This window comes from Lagopus muta, chromosome 3 (genome assembly GCF_023343835.1).
Source record: "Lagopus muta isolate bLagMut1 chromosome 3, bLagMut1 primary, whole genome shotgun sequence".
NCBI classification, from domain to species: domain Eukaryota; kingdom Metazoa; phylum Chordata; class Aves; order Galliformes; family Phasianidae; genus Lagopus; species Lagopus muta.
The window spans coordinates 57,988,856-58,005,623 of record NC_064435.1 but is presented as its reverse complement, the minus strand read 5'-3'; the positions used below and the strand labels follow the sequence as shown (position 1 = coordinate 58,005,623).

General features: G+C 38.6%; 1 protein-coding gene across 5 annotated transcripts in view; it reads left to right on the top strand.

The window, feature by feature from the left end:
* LOC125690524 (myelin basic protein) overlaps positions 1–16,768 on the top strand; it is a 105,436-nt gene that overhangs the window by 52,866 nt on the left and 35,802 nt on the right. For all 5 annotated transcript variants that reach the window (XM_048938898.1, XM_048938902.1, XM_048938899.1 and 2 more), the window contains exon 3: positions 1,338–1,428. In XM_048938898.1, the coding sequence (XP_048794855.1) occupies positions 1,338–1,428 (91 nt within the window). The remainder of the gene's footprint in view (positions 1–1,337; positions 1,429–16,768) is intronic.

The following is a 16,768-nucleotide window of genomic DNA, read 5'->3' as shown; positions in this document are numbered from 1 at the left end:
GTGCTTGTGCTTCAGATGGTCATTTAGTTGGTTAAAGGAATAGCTGCTACCAAGCAGTAGAACCTCTCTTTATCTGGCTGACCTTTCCTCTGTCAGGAGAAATATTTGTGCCCTGTGTTCTTGGTTCAGTACATCAACAGTGGGAAATGTCAATAGAAAGAAAGTGAAATATGAGAGGGAAAGGTGGAAACTTGAAGTTTGTCGTAGTTTTTAAGGTCTCACTCTTATTCTAATTTAGATGTCTTCTATAGTCCTATATCTTATGTCCTCTGGTACTCTGTTATTCAAACATGGAGGGTGGTGGCTTGGATAAAATAAGAGGCTGAATTGTAAATCGCCATTTCGTACTCATTGCTGCTAACTGAGATTCAGTGTGTGAGAAAGTAGGAAGGGTGACCTTAGTGCTGTACAATTGTGAAGCTGTTTTTACAGAAATTTCTATCTCTGACAAATTTATTGAAATAATGTCAAGCAGAAATCTTTAAAAGTCCACAAATCAAATGTTTGAAAAGAAATTGGATTTGCTAAATTCATATTACATACAATTGTTCTGAAGAGTTTAGAAATGCCATTTCCACTGTGCCACTCTCCTCCCAGCCAACTTAAAATAAGATGGATTTGGAAACTGGATTTGATCTTATTTGTTAACATTTTTGCAAAGACTAGGTCTTTAGTGATGGGTAGGCACATAGGTAAACTGATTTCAATGAGAATTTTGCCACTGGTATTAGAGGTGCACTTAAATTCTCTCTCCAGTGCATTTGGTGAATAGACAGGTGAAGCAGACGTGGTAAATATCTGAGCAAGGTGTCAAAGATGCACAGCTTTGTTTTGAATATACATATATATATCTCCCACACACACATATATGCACATCTAAGTTATATGCTGTACTCTGACAGTGCTTTTGTAGCATCCCAGCTAAATGAAATATGGGATGGGAGGAGCAACATGCTTATCAAATGTGATGGTTTAAGTTGAAGTGCAAGGAAATCACTATTGAAGATACTGTGTCATGGAATTTTATCTACTGTTTCATTATTGAGGCTTAAGAGACAATGACTATAAGGTAGAGAGACAAAAAAAAAAAAAAAGATAAATGAATGTTCCATTTAAAACACTCAACAACCTCCTCCATTGTTTTCTAAGAGTGATTTTCCTCAATATTTTGCAAAAACACATACACATGAAATTATAAAGATGGCAAAAACCCTTCATGTTAATGTTTCTGTATTCACTTAAGAATGTGATTCCTGCATAATTAAGAATTTCAAAGGATGTTTCTGGTTAGTCACCTTAAAAGAGGACCTGATCTGAAGGAGTGGTTTGTTTTACAGAATGCTGAAACCAAGGTGGAGGAAGCGGCTAAGGAGAGTCCGAAAGCAGCAAGACTAGCACAACAGTCTTCAGAGGACAATGAAGTATTTGGTGAGTTACTCAGACCATTGGAAAATGTTACTTGATCAGTTAGTTTTGTGTGTATGCTGTTGTATTGGTTTGTTGTTTTTTTTTGTTTGTTTGTTTTTTTGTTTTTCTGAGAAACAGAAAAAAAAATGACTCTTGTCAACTGCTGATGGCTAGTGAATAGCCTCCAGATATGGGCAGTACAGATCCAAAAAGAAGTGGAAAGGCTGAGGAAAAGACCAAGAAGAAAATGGGTGGAATCAAAGGTCTGAAATATATATCTAAAAAAAGATTAAATGCAAGTGTTTAACAAAGTTAGGGATGGTATGCAGTGAGAGGGAAAGTTAACTTTTCTCTGTCCATGATGGGTAGAACAAACAGTGATTTCTTCAACTTGTAGGCAGGCTCCTGTGTTGGGTAGGGGAATCCTAAAACGAATAGCGCAACATTGGCATTCATCATCTTAGCAGATGGAGATTCATCATTGCGGGCCTTTAAAAGCAGGTTAGATAAGTTACTGTGTAAACTGATACAATACAGTTCCACTTGTGGCAGAAGTGGATAGACTATCTGATGACCTATGAGGTCATCGGATTTTAGATGACCTCATCTTGTTAGCTGTATGTGTGTTGTTTTTTTTTTTTCCCCCCATAGGTTTTGCTGATAGCTTTCATACCATATAAGAAGGGGCCAAATGTAGCTTTATTCTGCATTAAGATTGGGAAAAGTGAGAGCAAACCTTTTGTATTTCTGACTTTATATTGATTTTATGCTAACAGAACTCCACAGGAAAAAAGCAGTAGTCTAAAGTTCCTGTAAAGGCTAAGGGTTTGTCAGTTAATGTAACATTTAGCTCCATTATGTTTTGACATGCAAACTACATCTGTAAAAATCGTGGATTTTATTAAGGCTGACTAGCTTAACATTTTGGATGATTCAACTATTTATGAACACGGTAAGGAAATATTTTCCTTCTTTCAAGGTACAGAAGGAGCAGAGCATGAATAACTAAATCTTTCTTACTATATGTGGAAACAACGCATATCCATTTAGGCAGGTTTTGGCTAAAATCTGCTTTCCTGTATGAGTTAATGCAGTGTGATTAGCACATGAGCCTGAATTCCTGGCATGAATGCTTCCAGCACTGATCAGATAATGCCAGTGGCTGAAGAATCCACAAGTGGACGTAAGAACTGGGTTTATGCTTCATTAATTTTGCGGTGAGAGTATTATCTCATTTCCTCTACATCTGCTCTGCCAGTCATTTGCAGTAGATCCAGTTCTACTAGTTGTACTGCCCCACAGCACTGTATAATGCTTGTCCCAAACTATGCCCTTTCTCAATGTGAATCTCTCCTGTGCTCTCTTCCTCTGAGGAAAATGGAGATAGTAGAGAGGGTGACATCAGCCTACTTCTTTCTATCAGCAAAAACTCAGGCTTTTACAGTGCCTCTGCATCCGACATTAGACTGATCGCTGGCCTGAAATTGCATCAAACTAAACTAGTACTTGATTGTACAGACCTGTCCTGTGTGTAGATTGTGTTTAAATTCACTCTACAATGATTCTACAGTGATACATACCCTTACTATGAATTCTTTTGCTAATTTAAAAAAGTGGACATGCAGTCAGCTTCCTAAATGTTCTTTAAAGATAATGATTTACTAACAAATTGCTAAACATTTCCATGTTCCAAATCTGTAAGCTGAACTGCTTATCTGAGATAAACCAGCATTCAACCCTTGCTAGCTAGTTTGGCATCACAAGGAGGAAAATTTCTTTGCAAATCCAAAACAGTCATCATCTTTTGTCAATCCTTCTACCACTTTACAAATAGAATTCCAGTTGGTTTGCTTTCTAAATTAGATGAAAGCTGTTAAGAAGGAAGAGTCAAAATGGACCAAACAGTCTGTAAACTGGTTAAGTGAAGAATTCAAAGTAGGCTGGAGGTGCAAAGGCACTCACTTTAGTGTGAGGCTCTCTGAGAGTCAGGGAGAAAATGTGTGCAGATATAAGTTTCATGTGTCTGAGAATGGCACTGTTGTATGTAACTGCCTTACCCTGCAGTTCTGGGCAATTTTTTTTAAGAGTTCAGATCCATCTTGTACAGGATAAATGATTATAAGCTTCAGACAGCTTTCCCTCGGTGAGGTGTTCGTTGTTTTATAGTCCCCTGCTCTCCTGTTTCTCCTTCTGTCCTGATGCATTTCAAGCCTTCCTTCATTTCTTCTTTCTTTCTCTCTGGTGGTGTTAATTATAATGAGTGTGCACCAGTAGCAGGTTAATTTATAGCTTCAGCTCTTTGCCTAGAAGTGCTTTTCCTAGGAATTGTAAATAGCCTCCAGTCTTTTTGACAGACTGCAGCACAGCATTCTCCCCTCCCCCCCCCCCCCCCCCCCCCCACACACACACACACACACAGATCACTGTCTTCTGTGCTTGCTTTATTTATTTTGGACAAAAAGCCACTATCTGTGGCTTTTACCAGGACAGTGCCACCTCCTACAGGAAAGGAGGAATCAATTAATTTCATTTCTGTCTGAAGCAGTCCCTTTAAGAAAGGGGATGCTTGTGCCTTGATTGCTGTTGTACTTCTTTCTCACTGTGATTTTCTATTCTGTGCATGATCTCAAGGGGTTCAGAAGCATCCAGGCCCCCTGAGGTCCTCGTGGCTGCCCCTCTGCTCTTAGCCACCTGGGGGCAGCAACCTTACTCCATTCTATTTTTTTTCCCTTTCTTGGGTTAGTATTGCCTTGGGCCAGCAGAAAATATGATCTGTCAGAAGGGAACCTTTGTACTGCAGACAGCAGTATGTGCAGTTCCTAAAGGTTGTTATATGGAGTTTTTGTCAAGGAAGTATTTGCTTCTAGAGCAAGTGTGGTTTCTGCAATGCTTATTGTTTTGAGTACTGTTCTGTCAGGAAACACAGTGTTATTGACTGAAAATGCTGTGGTAATAAAGAACGGAGTGTGGATATCTCTTTCACATCTTCTAGACCCAGTAGTGCTCTCTGTAAATACAAGTAAAGATCGATCCACTACTGTGGAAGGGCCTTTTGGGAATGAACATGAACATCTTTGTTTTGTTCTTCTTCATGAGCTGGATCCAGGAATTATTATTTTGGAAGATTTTTTTTTTGTTTGCTTTGAGTTTTTTCTTTGTTTTCCTTTTGAAATTACTTTGTTATACTGGGACATAGAGGAAACGTCCTCAGCAGCAGTGGAGGCTCATTGTACCAGATGTTTTACTAAAAAAAAAGAAGAGCGTCAGAAATGTGCTGTGTTTCAGAGAACTAATTCTCAGAGGTGATGAACTTTTAACACAAACGGAATGAAGAAATGGAGACTAAGTGTAGGATATGGAAGAGAAAGGGAATTGAGTCTGTATGTAGTCGTATGTGCAACTATCAAATTCTGAATTAACGGGAGTTAGTTTTGTTTGTGCATTGAAAGGATTTGCTTGTGACACCCCACACCCTTCTGTTGTCTGTTCTACACCGAATATTCATCTGTGCTCTCGATCTCTAGTGTTGCGCTGCTCCAAGCTTCTGTTAAACTTGCACGTAGTCAACATTGTTGCTGTTGCAACCAGTATGTAGTCAGAAAAGGATCATGAATGACTCAGTATAGCAGAGAGAAAAGAAATGGCTGGGTAGAGCCCTGTGCATTTAAAGAAATGGATCAGGAGATCACTTTGCTGTGAATTTGGCAAAACAATACTGAGCAGAGCATTGTCTGTTGTTCTGCCATTTTTAGCTGCAGTTCTGGGTTAGGTCCCAAGGTCACTTTTCTATGCAGAGCTCAGGGAAATACCTCAAAACTGTGCAGTCAGCACAATTCCGCAGCAACCCTGCCTGACCCTGATTCATTACTTATGCTGACACCCGCTTATGTGTCCTACGCATTGAACTCCTGTGGGTATTTGTATAACCCTTTGCAGGTTGAAGAACTTCTGTCTCCACTGGGTTGCCATCTGTAATATTTTGACAGATGTAGGCATTGCTGCTGTTGGCCTTAATGTGGTACAAGTGTTGCCACAGCTGCTGCTGTCCCACCATGACCACATCTGGAACAGTTTGGGGTTTTTTTTGGATGCTGACATTGAAGACAAAGTTCTGGTTTGGGGTTGGATTTTCTTTCTCTTTCTCATTTTCCCATTCTGTTTGGGATGTGATAACAATAAATAAAGCATATTCCCTGAAAACAATAGGCAGTGTTCATCTCTTACAAGTGACTATACAGAATATAAGAATGTAAGGAGGTGGGCATGTATATACTTATGTGCAAAACCTGTATGGATTTCATGTATGCTTCTAGCATTCATTTTTGCTTTTAGAATCTCATTTAAAAGGAGAAGTGGCAGAATGCAAAAGGAGGAGGTTGAAAGAATTTAGCAGCTCCTGGCTACACAAACCCTCTCTCAGGAGGTGATGTGACAGTGATAGGAATCTGCTAAAAGCTGTGTGTTATTGTTGTTCAGTGACCTTCTTACAAGAGAGTTTCTCTCGTCGTAACCATCATTGATTGTAGGATGCAGACTATGACTTTAATGCAAAATAATGGCAAGCTGACATGAAAAACTCAATCCTGTGAGACAGCAGATTGTCCTAAAATGTATGTTTTAACCACTGTGCAATTATTCCCTCTGGCATGAGAGGCAAATGGGTGAATTTAGTCTTTCATAGTTTTTCGTAATAAGGCTTAAGCAATGATTCTGTTGTTCCAGCTGTCCACATATTTCTACTTCCCTTCACCATCTTTTTTCTGTTCCCAATTTCAAAGTCTTGGCCTGCTTGCTTCTGGAGAGCATTTCTTTATCAAACTGGCACCAGAAAGACTGGAATAATTTCCCAAGCTGGAAAAAATGAGATTTACATTTTAACAAAAAATAGCTTGTCACTTTTTCTGTGCAGTGGTAAGTGCCTGATGAACACTACTTGTATCCTTTCCTTTGGTTTGGTTGTTTGTTTGTTTGTATGTTTGTTTTTATCTCACCTAAAGCTTTTATTTGGGGAAAGGGTTGAAATTCCGTTCTTGCAAGATCTTGTATATCAAAACACTTCTTGCTAGCTGTGTATAGGGAACCTCGTCCTGTATCATATGCATTAGAGAACTGTTGAGGTAGAAAAAGACCCAGAGGATTTCAGATCCAGAAGGTGGTTGACCTTTTTGTTATTTTAGGATTTAAAGCTTTTTTTAAAGTATAGAGATTTGCATTTTGATGCTATATCTGTAGTTAGTTATGGCTCATTAGGTGACCAGTCATCTTTATGGATTTTTTTAATAATAATATTCAAGTTTTATTTCTTCCAACCATTTGGTGCATCAAACAGCAGTGGTAGCTCCTGGGTTTCTAACTAGTTAATATGCAAGCACAATTACCACACTGCTCTATGGTAGCACATAGACATGCGCGATTGCCTCTAATATGGCTCTGATGTTTACATGCAATTAGTACACAAGCTATAGGGCTGTTTAACAAATGTGATCCCAATGTTTTTTTTTTTTTCTGATCTTTACCACACCCAATCTGCATGTCTGTAAGAGGCCTGGGGTTTTTCTCTCTGTTATGGGGACTGATTTTGTTACTGTATTTGTTATCATAGGCAGGGACTGGAGACAAGTGATGCCTGCTGCACTTTCAGCAGTGCTGACCCAATGGTGTGCGCTCACTGTAGTTTATCAACACAATAACTGCACAGTAAATGATTTATTCATGATTTTAATGGTTGCTATACAGTGAGCAGGATCTGCTGAATTTTTTCCCCTTGTTTATTCAGTAAGAGTGAGTCTGTCTGAGCGATGGGTGGAAGCACAATAGGCGTTCAACATCCTATTGTTATCCCCAGCACACATTGTGGCTGACTGTAGAAGTTAGGATGGAGAAGGGTTGCCCAGTGTCACATGGTGCTCTGTGGTGATTGTGGCCTTCTGCTAATTAGCTAACCATGAACACAAGTTATTCCTTTCCAAGTGCATTTTGCTGCCTTTGTCCTGATAGCAGGCTGTAGCCTAAGGAAGTTTTCTGTTTGCACAGAAGCAGCAGAATCCTTAGTGTTTTCCATCACTGGTCCTTATGTAGCAATCGGTTTGGATAAGGCAGGATTTGAGCTGCAAATGAATTACAAGTGCTTCTGAAAGATCATTGTTTTGGGGAAAGTAGTTAGAATGTTGCTGTTGTCCCATTTCCAGTTTGCTGAGCTGAATCTTGATTTGAGTGAAATAAACCATAGAATAATAAGCCATAGAACCCTCCGTGGGCCAACTGCTCCACTGTCTCCTTAGCTGAAACAGATGTTGGCATTAAAGTTTAATTACACTGTGACTCATTTTTGATGTCATGGCTAGAATAAAACCAGAGTGAATTTGTCTACCACTTATTTTGAGAATATATGCCTAGAAACATCGAGATTGATGTTTTTTTTTAAGAGAAAGTTTTATATATATATATATTTATATAAATATAAATATGTATATATTTATATTTATGCCACTTGTTCGTTTGTTTGTTTTTTTACAACAACTTCTTCCTCATATCCAATCTAAATTTTCACTCTTTAGTTTGAAACCATTTCCCCATGTTCCACAACAGACCCTGCTTTTCTACACAGATTTAGCTTCGCTTTAAGTAGAGCTGAGTTCTCACAAGTATCAAACTTGGTTTGTAATGAACCAAGATGTGAAAGCATTATACAGGGAGCTGAGCAGCAATAAGCCCACCAGGAAAGGACTGTGCCAGAGAATAAAACGGCAGATTATAAACACTCCCTGCAAGTTGTGCTCTCATGATCCTGACAACATAATTTTAGATCTGTGCTGAGTTAATCTACATAATGCTTCAGACTAATGTATGACACTTCTAACTATGTCCACAGGTCTGAAAATCAATCTGATGGTGGTATGGAAAGTGGAGAGGGAAAGCACTGACAGGGAACTACACAGAAGAAAGTCACATCTGAGTGTCTGTTTTTGGTGAGGGAAATAGAAGTGAAAAGGACCAGTGTACACTGGTGTGCACACCCTGGTACTTGCACAGAAACATCCTGGTGGTGACAAGACTGCAGTTGCTCACAAGCAGAGAACAGCCACGATAATGCTGCCCTTTATTTCCAGAGCTGTTCATAGCAGGCTCACTCTCTAAAGTCTCCCCTATAAAAAGCCAATAAAAACTTGGCTTTCTGTTGACCTTCTAATATTCCTACTTAATTAGAAGGAACAATTTTTCTGCCAGTTAGAAAGCAGCATCTCCATCCAACAGGAACTTTAAATTAGTCTGAGTAGTTTAGTAGCTGCCATCTACAGTAGTTTGGGTTTTGTTTTCCTTTTTTTTTTTTTCCAATTTTTTTTTTTTCCCCCTTGCTGCAGCATTTAGATTTACTGATGTGTGTGATATTGATCATGGAAAGCCATGGTAATTCTGTAATGGAAGATTGCAGCAGAAATTGATGTTTTAGAGACTAAACAAACACATGTAGGGCCACTGTTGCAAAAGTACTTCTAAATCTCTTCTCATCTGAGGTGACTTCTGCAGAAATTCATAGAATCACAGAATCCTTAGAGTTGGAAGGGTCCTCTGAAGGTCATCTAGTCCAATCCCCTTGCAGTGAACACTACAGCTACATCAGGTTGTTGATTGGCTGAAAATGAAAGGAATTCATGAGAGTTCTGATTTCTGTTCTGAAATACCGTTATCAGATTTTCTACTTAACCTTTGACTGTGGGAAAAGTGATTGAATGCCTCTGGAAAAAAGAGTGTTAGGTGTTGGACACCTGACTGAGTCACCACAGTGACATTACTGCAAAGAGACTTCTTTTCACTGAAGCGAGAGGAGATGAAAGTGCTGATGTTTCTGAAATAGATACTTCATATTTGAAAACCTATTCTGTTCTTTAAGTGGGATTCCCTGAGCATGTATCAGAACACGGTGACTCTTAACTTGCTTTGACATTTATTTTTTTTTTTTGACTTGTAGGAGCTCCTTTTTTTCAGCACAATGTCTCTGTTGATTTCAGCAGTTCTGCACTGATGTTTGAGGTTTTAACAGAGAAGACTATGATCTTAGGTCCATGCTGTAGCGTAGCTCTGGCACTGAGTGGATTAGGGGAGCTGCAGTCTATTAGGTAGAGAAATGTGTTGGTGAACTCCTAACGATTAAGTTTCAATTGCTGCTCTGTTTATTGTTGTAAGTGGACTCGTTATTTGCTGAGTCCATTTGGGCTGGAGCAGTGCTAGGTACGAGGTAATATTGTCTTTAGTGTCGACTGTTCGTCAGATCTATTCCATTATTTCATTTTTGAAAGGTGAGGTTATGGCACAAGTGGGACATTAATAGCATTATTCTGTTACCTTTCACTGTCTTTGATTTCCGTTTGGTTTGATTGTGGTAAATCTTGTATATAAATTGCTCATGTTTAAAATGACCACAAGACTCTCTTGTTTAGTTTCCAGATTGTATTGGTCTGGGGTCATATTCCTTGAGCAATTGTCAGCAAAGAAATCAGTTTCAGAATAGGAAATAGAAGTGTGGAAAACTTCAGACTGAAATCAGGCTTGCTATATGACACCTTGTCTCCTTATAGAGCCCTACATATATGTTCTGAAAATTTACTTGTATTTTAGCATATTTGGCAAAATTTCTTGAAATAACTTTTCTTATCTGTTTCAAAATACCAAGATCTGGAAGCGAATTTCTTTTGGTATTCAGGGTGAAAACTCCCTCACCCAAGAACCATCAGAAAATGAAACTTCAGCTCTTGTTCCTCCACTGAATTACTCTGCCCCTTCTGTGAAGGATCCAGGGCTGGCCAGCATTGTCATGAACTGCACAGCCTATAAAGGAACGACGAGTGATGAAACTAAGCAGAGGAACAGCAAATATAGCTTCAATTTCAAAATCACTGCTCACCAGATTGTAGCAGTTTGTATGTAGTGGCCTGGTTTCAGGGGGTAAATTGAATCAGTCTGACTGATTCAGTGGTTGAATCTGAACTCATAAATTAAAATAACATAGAATAATTGAACTGAACTCATAAACAGGATTTTTGGAAAATAAGATGTTGAGGAGGTGAGGCTTTTGTATGCATGCTTGGGATTTTGCCATTTCCTTCCTTTTGTATGCAATTGTCTCCTCTATTGCTGAAGCATCATGTCCAAGTGCAGACTCACTCTAGCACTATTTTGGTTATTACAAGTGCTGCAGAAGCACCTAGCTGAGGAGTAGGACCTCGTTTTTCCTGTCAGCCAATAAACAGATGGGGTAGAATATGAGGAAGGCACTCTGCAGCTGTCACAGCTGACTTCTGTTTCCCAGAGTGACTTCTTCCACTGCCAGTCAAACTACTTTTCAGCAAGGAGACTGCTGCTCACAAACTGCAGTACGAAAATCAATTTGCTGCAGGTTTTGCAGGGGAGTTGCAGCTTCAGGGTAAAGGCTGCTTGGGAAAACTCAGTAGCAGAATCACAGCAGCATAATTACTCTAATTACAGAGGTGCTCAAATAGCACCCTCTGTACATGCTATTCCTGCCTGGACATATTTACAGCTGCACTGTTACCCCTGTGCCAATACAGTTGTGCCAGTCATTTTTCCCTAAAGGCAAACATTTAAATTATTTCTTTTTCCTGTTCATCTAATTAACAATCTTTTAAAATTGATTTGTAATTATTCTTTCAATTGCAAATAATTATAAGGGTTGAAAAATACCTTACTAGTTTCATTTTTCCCACCCATGTGGTTTTTTGTTTTAATATATGTGTTCATTACAAATGTCTCCTACAGTAAAAATACATTCCTTTCTAATAAATGTTCTTGCATCCCTTGTGAAAGTGCTCTTTTTGGCTCTGTGTGAAGTCTAGGTGCCTATTATGTGACTTCTGAATGTTCTTGCAAGTTATTTTTGAGGTTCCAAGAAAAAGAAATTAAGGAAAGCATGCAGAGCTTGTCCCCTCTTTAAAACGTGAGTACATCTAAATTAGCACGTTGTTTAAAAAGTCCACACTGCTTTGACTAATCATCATGACTGCTCTTTGTAATAAATCAATGCTGACATATACAAATATCTGGTTTCTATAATCAGTTCCCCTTGTTTTTAAGCATATCATAATCATGTGCTTTATCAGGAATGAAGTGTAGGAGAAGGTTCATGTTGTCATTTGTACAGACTGAACATAAACTGCTTGACACAGGGGACTATAAAAACGAAACATTTTCTCCACCATCCATATTAGTTTGCTTATACTGACGTAGTTAGGATTTACAACTGCAAGGTAAATACTTAAGTATTTATAAATAAATACAGTAAATAAATATAACTATAAAATAAGATAAATAAGGACTTTTTCATGTGAGTGAAATATCCCAAAAATGATTGGCTGCAGAAGTTTTCATGAGGTCATGTCTTTCTGAAAATTGTAGTGTATTTGCATCTAGTTTTTCAGAGCCCTTCAGATCTTACTGAAATTACAATTGTGCATTTATTGTAAAGGTAATATTTTTTGCAGGAAAATTAAGCATGATGTTAGAAAGCCTTGTTTTCCACAGATGAAGGAAAAAAAGAAAGGAGAACTCGGGCTGTTAGGTGGAATTTGTCAAGCTGTGTTTATGTCCATTTCACTTACTGCAGATACACCTATTTAATTTATTGTTGTATCTGTTTTGTGTAATTCAGATGGTAAAAATGTACACAGTGAAAATGCTTGGAGAATATCTTTGTCTCTCTTGGATATAAACTATAAACTGCCAGTTCTGTGTCGGCTTTAGTACATGGCAGTACTGATTAGAGTTCTTTCCTATATGCTACTTGTGTTGAAGTGACACAAATCAGAGGTGTTGGTTGGTTGTTTTTTTTTTTTCAGTAGTGTATGTATAAATAAGTGGCAAACACTTTTTGAAATTACTGGTGAATAGCAATATTTTTAATGAAATGATTCAGAAAGCATTACAATCCATCACTAGACCTGACTTGAAGAACAGACTGTCAAACATGAAATACATAACGATGAACTCACTTGTGCACATACGCCTTCTAAGATAGCCCACTGGTCTGTGAACACATCTGTCATCAGAAAATGCAGAGTATGGATTCCAGGTCTACAAGAAGCCTTTCCTTAAGCCGTTCTGCCAGCAGTTCTACCTCAGCCTTTATGTTTGATAGCTGGCATATCTCAGATGATCTCAACTCCAAGGGGAACATGAGAATAGAGGCATTCTCTGAGTGCATGAGTGTTTAGAATAACACTATGCTTAGTGATCAAATGAACAATCCCTTTGAGCTTTCGAGATAGTACCCCCTCTCACAGGGCACTGGAAAGCATTTCTTTAACAATTATGCAGCAACAAAGCACAATGGGATTGCTGGTTGCCATAATTTCTTTCAGAGGAGAAAAGTCAGAGTTTATATATTACCTTCCTGTTCTGATCTCAAATCCAATTAGTTTGGCAGTCAGGGAATACAACCTCGTCTGCTCTCATATCCCTAGTATTAGTGGAATAGGCTGCAGCATACATGTTTAAAATTTTTTACATGTTAAGATAGATTTTTTTACAAATGCATTACCTGCCTGCTGCTTGTTCCTTCCAATCAATTTTTTTCCTGCCTGCCTTACGTTCAGGAGTTTAAACCTCCAGGTGTAAACAATCTATACTACTAGTGGTGTGCTGCTTATGCTCTCAGACACTTCCCCAACATTTTTAAAAAGGCAAAAGCCCTTCTTTACTGAGAACAAGCTGATAGGATATATCCTGTCTCTGAGATCCTGCAAGCCATATGCCAGCAAATGGTCTGCGCTTGAATTTTTGTTGAGATGACTTGGGCTAACAGCACTGCTCAGTGCTGCTGTGACATTTTGCTGAGAGAACAAATTCTGCTCAAAACTTGAGATTTATTCTAGAATGAAGCACTCTTTAAAATATTCTGTAAAGAAATCCCAACAGATTGTATTGTTTTCTGATAGAAGCTGGTGAAATCTATGAGCTGTTCACCAGATTTTGAGCCTAGGATGTACAGAATGAGAATGCATATCTTCTTTCCAATTTTAAAAATAAATGCTAAGTACAAGTGTTGGTAAGTTCTGCTACAAGTTGGTCATACCTCCCACTATTTCAAATATTGCTTTACTACAAATAAAAGAAATCCAAATCTCAAGTGAAATTGAAATCTAATCTGGTGCCTTTAATCTGCTTGTCAGACAGAGTGCTCTTATTTGTAATTGCTTGGGAAACAGAGTTGTTTCAGTAAAACTATGCCAGTGGGGGCATAAGATATTTTGCTATATTTGCTTCAGTATTTGCATTCTGAAGTGTGTTTCAGAAACCACAAACCTCTTGTACATCACAGCGCACAGATCTTCTTAACCTGTTGTGACTGAGCCACTATAGCTACTCATAGATAATTAGGTATTTAGGTTTTATGATTACCCGCAGAACTTTTATTAAATGGTTTTAGCAATACATGCCATGCCTGAAAAGCTGAAAAATAAAGCAGTGCTGGCTTGCCATCTGTCTCCTAAGCATGTAATAGACCATTCTTTGGCTCTTGGCTGGGTGATGGGGAGAAAAGAGGGGTGAACTGGATTAAGAGTGGCCTACAAGTGAATTTGGATATCCCTCGTGTTTGTTAATTACTTTTTTTTCTTTTAATTTCTCCCTGCTCATTAGATTGTTGTTTCCAGCTTACCATCTTCAGAACAGAAAGCATCTCTCTTTACTTTCATGTTCATGCTATTTATCCACGCTTTAGGGTTATGTTCACATTTTAGGAAAGAGAATGAATTTCAGTTTTAAAAGATATCTGAATCTTGTCCTCATTGGGTGGTCTTGTTGTTGCTACTTTGAGAAAATCTTTTACTCTGTTAGTACTTTAAAAAGTATCGTTTGTCTTCAGTCCTTGTGTTCTTACTAGTCCAGAAAAATCCACTCTCAGCTGTTATCTGTGTATGACCAGCGTTATGTCCTGCTCTGATTCAGAACCCTGCTGTGCTAATTAATCCAGCCAAATCAGGCTGATGTATGTATGCCTGCAGATTCTTTGGTCTGAAATCAAGCTATGTGTAGATGGAGATGTTTGTAGCCTGCACCCTAATGAGGTGGTTGATTTAACAAGAACTTGCTTGGTTCCACTGTACAGAATTTAAACATTTCTTCTTGGAAAAGAAATTGCTGTGACTTCCCCATGTTGTTTTACTTTCATTCCGATGAAAATAGAAGTCTAGGTTTTATTAAAGCAGCGTCTTGCATAGTTTAGTAATAAAAGAGATTGATGATTGGCTGTGAGCCATTTGCTACAAGGAAATGAGTTTGTTAGGTTTTGCATTGTTGGAGTGCAGAGTCTGGAAATGGGTGCATATCAATTTGATGCTTGATTTGATATTCTTTATACATTGTCTTCTGTTCTCATAGGTTGTTTGTTTGTTTCCCCATCAGCTCTATTTGTTCATCTTGCAGGCCTATGCAGAGGTGTCTTAGACACTGAATTATCAGTTCTTGACTTGGGAACATTTTAGTGGCAGTGAAGAACGTTTTGCACCACTGTTGCTGGGTTTAGGAATCGCATGCTGCAAAGCCTGCCACAAGCTGTGCCTTTATGCTCCTTGCTGAGTAAAGCTGCACGTGTTTGTCTTGTCTCGATGTTATTTTCTCCTGTTAGAGAACACCTCAAATAATGAGTCTTTAGGTGGCAACAAAATGCTCTATAACCGTTATCCCAAGGGAGAAATCTGTGCTGATTTTATTCTCATGGAGGACAGTTAGCTCAGCCAGTCTTCTTAGCATTCTTCTGCAAGACTTCTTTAGTGCACAAACAAGTGGCCTAGTCTGCTGCTGACCTCTTTTCCTTTTTCTTAAAGTATTTTTGAGCCTTGTGTGCTATTATCTTGCTTCAGATTTGAAATCTAAATAGCACAGATGAAAATGCATGATAAAATGACAGCATACTACCCTGTCTGTTCAAATACGAAACTGGTACAAAATAAAATTTAAAAAAAAGATTCAAAATTGTTAAGCAAGCAATTCCCATGTTGTGGGTGGATTTTCTGAAATAGTCAAATGAATTTTTTCTTTAATGTTCTTGAAGTATCTGAAAAAAAAAAAAAAAAAAGCCCTAAACCATAAATGTTGTAAACGAAGAATGCTAGCAGGGAGATGAGCTCTACAGAAATAACTGAAAGCAGTTCTGCATTCACAGCTCAGTCTGAAAGAACAAAATTGTAAGTGGAAGGGAAGGACTACAAAAATCTGGATCCTGCAGGTGTTGGTAATGAGTACCGTGCCAATAGCCTCAGAACTCAGAGAATAATTGAGGCATTTGAGAGTTAGTACAGGACTTTTTTTTGGATGGGCTGGAGTTCAAAATGACTGTTCAACCTAAAAGGTGAAATACTGACAGCACTAACATTTTCAGTATGGCTATAATAGTGCTTCTAGCTGCGTGGTGTTTTGTGTGAACAATGCCAGGGACAGCCAAGCCAAGTGGCTAAAAGCACCTGTACTCCTAGCAGCAGCTGTCTGTAACATCCAGTTTCCCTTGGCTAAGTGCTGATTTGCAGCTCTGCTACTACTGTTTTTTTTTTTTTGTAGTCTCATTAGAAGGACTGGTTAAGTTAGCTAGGGTAGATGATGGCAGAACTCAACAGCTGTTGCTTTACTGCCAGCTCCTTTACACAGTCCATTTCAAAGAGCCTATTTTCAGGGTGGGGTGATTAGATATTTGGCTTGTTTGCTTTTAATTGCCATTAGACTTTGCTGCCAAAACAATGTGGGATACTAGTGACAAAGCTGAAAGTTTGCTAGCTGACTTGTTAGCACAAGTCCTCTCCAAACAGAGAGGTATTTTAAGGCAATAACCACACGATTTTTAGAAAAATGCTTAATTCAATTTTTGGAGGCCGTCTACTTTTAAATTGAATGTATTGTACTGCATGCTGAAAGAAGAGGCATGGGGCTGGAAGAGAGGGGAAGCAAAAGAATGGTGAAGTTGTGGAAGGTGCATTTCTGATGGTAGGTAAATGGGGCATCGCCTCCTTCTGCAGCTGTAGCTTGGTCTGAAATTCACAACATGTGTTTCTTGCACTGTCTGTGACCATGGGTGGAAAGCTCTGAGTACTTGGCTCAGTCCTGCTTGGCTGCTTGTTCCTGACAGACACAATGCCAGAGTGTTCCCATCTGAAGTGGGTTAAGAAACTTGGCTGATGAAGCACATAACTAATCCTGGAATCTAAAGATTTATTTCTGCACTTGAAAATTCTGTCTCAGTGAGTGATTTATTTTATATATGCACCACTAAAAACAAAGAAGCATTTTTCTCTTATGTTGAAGTGGAGGAATAACCAGATGCAAAGGATCCCTCTAGTCTACAAGATCCCAAGGACAT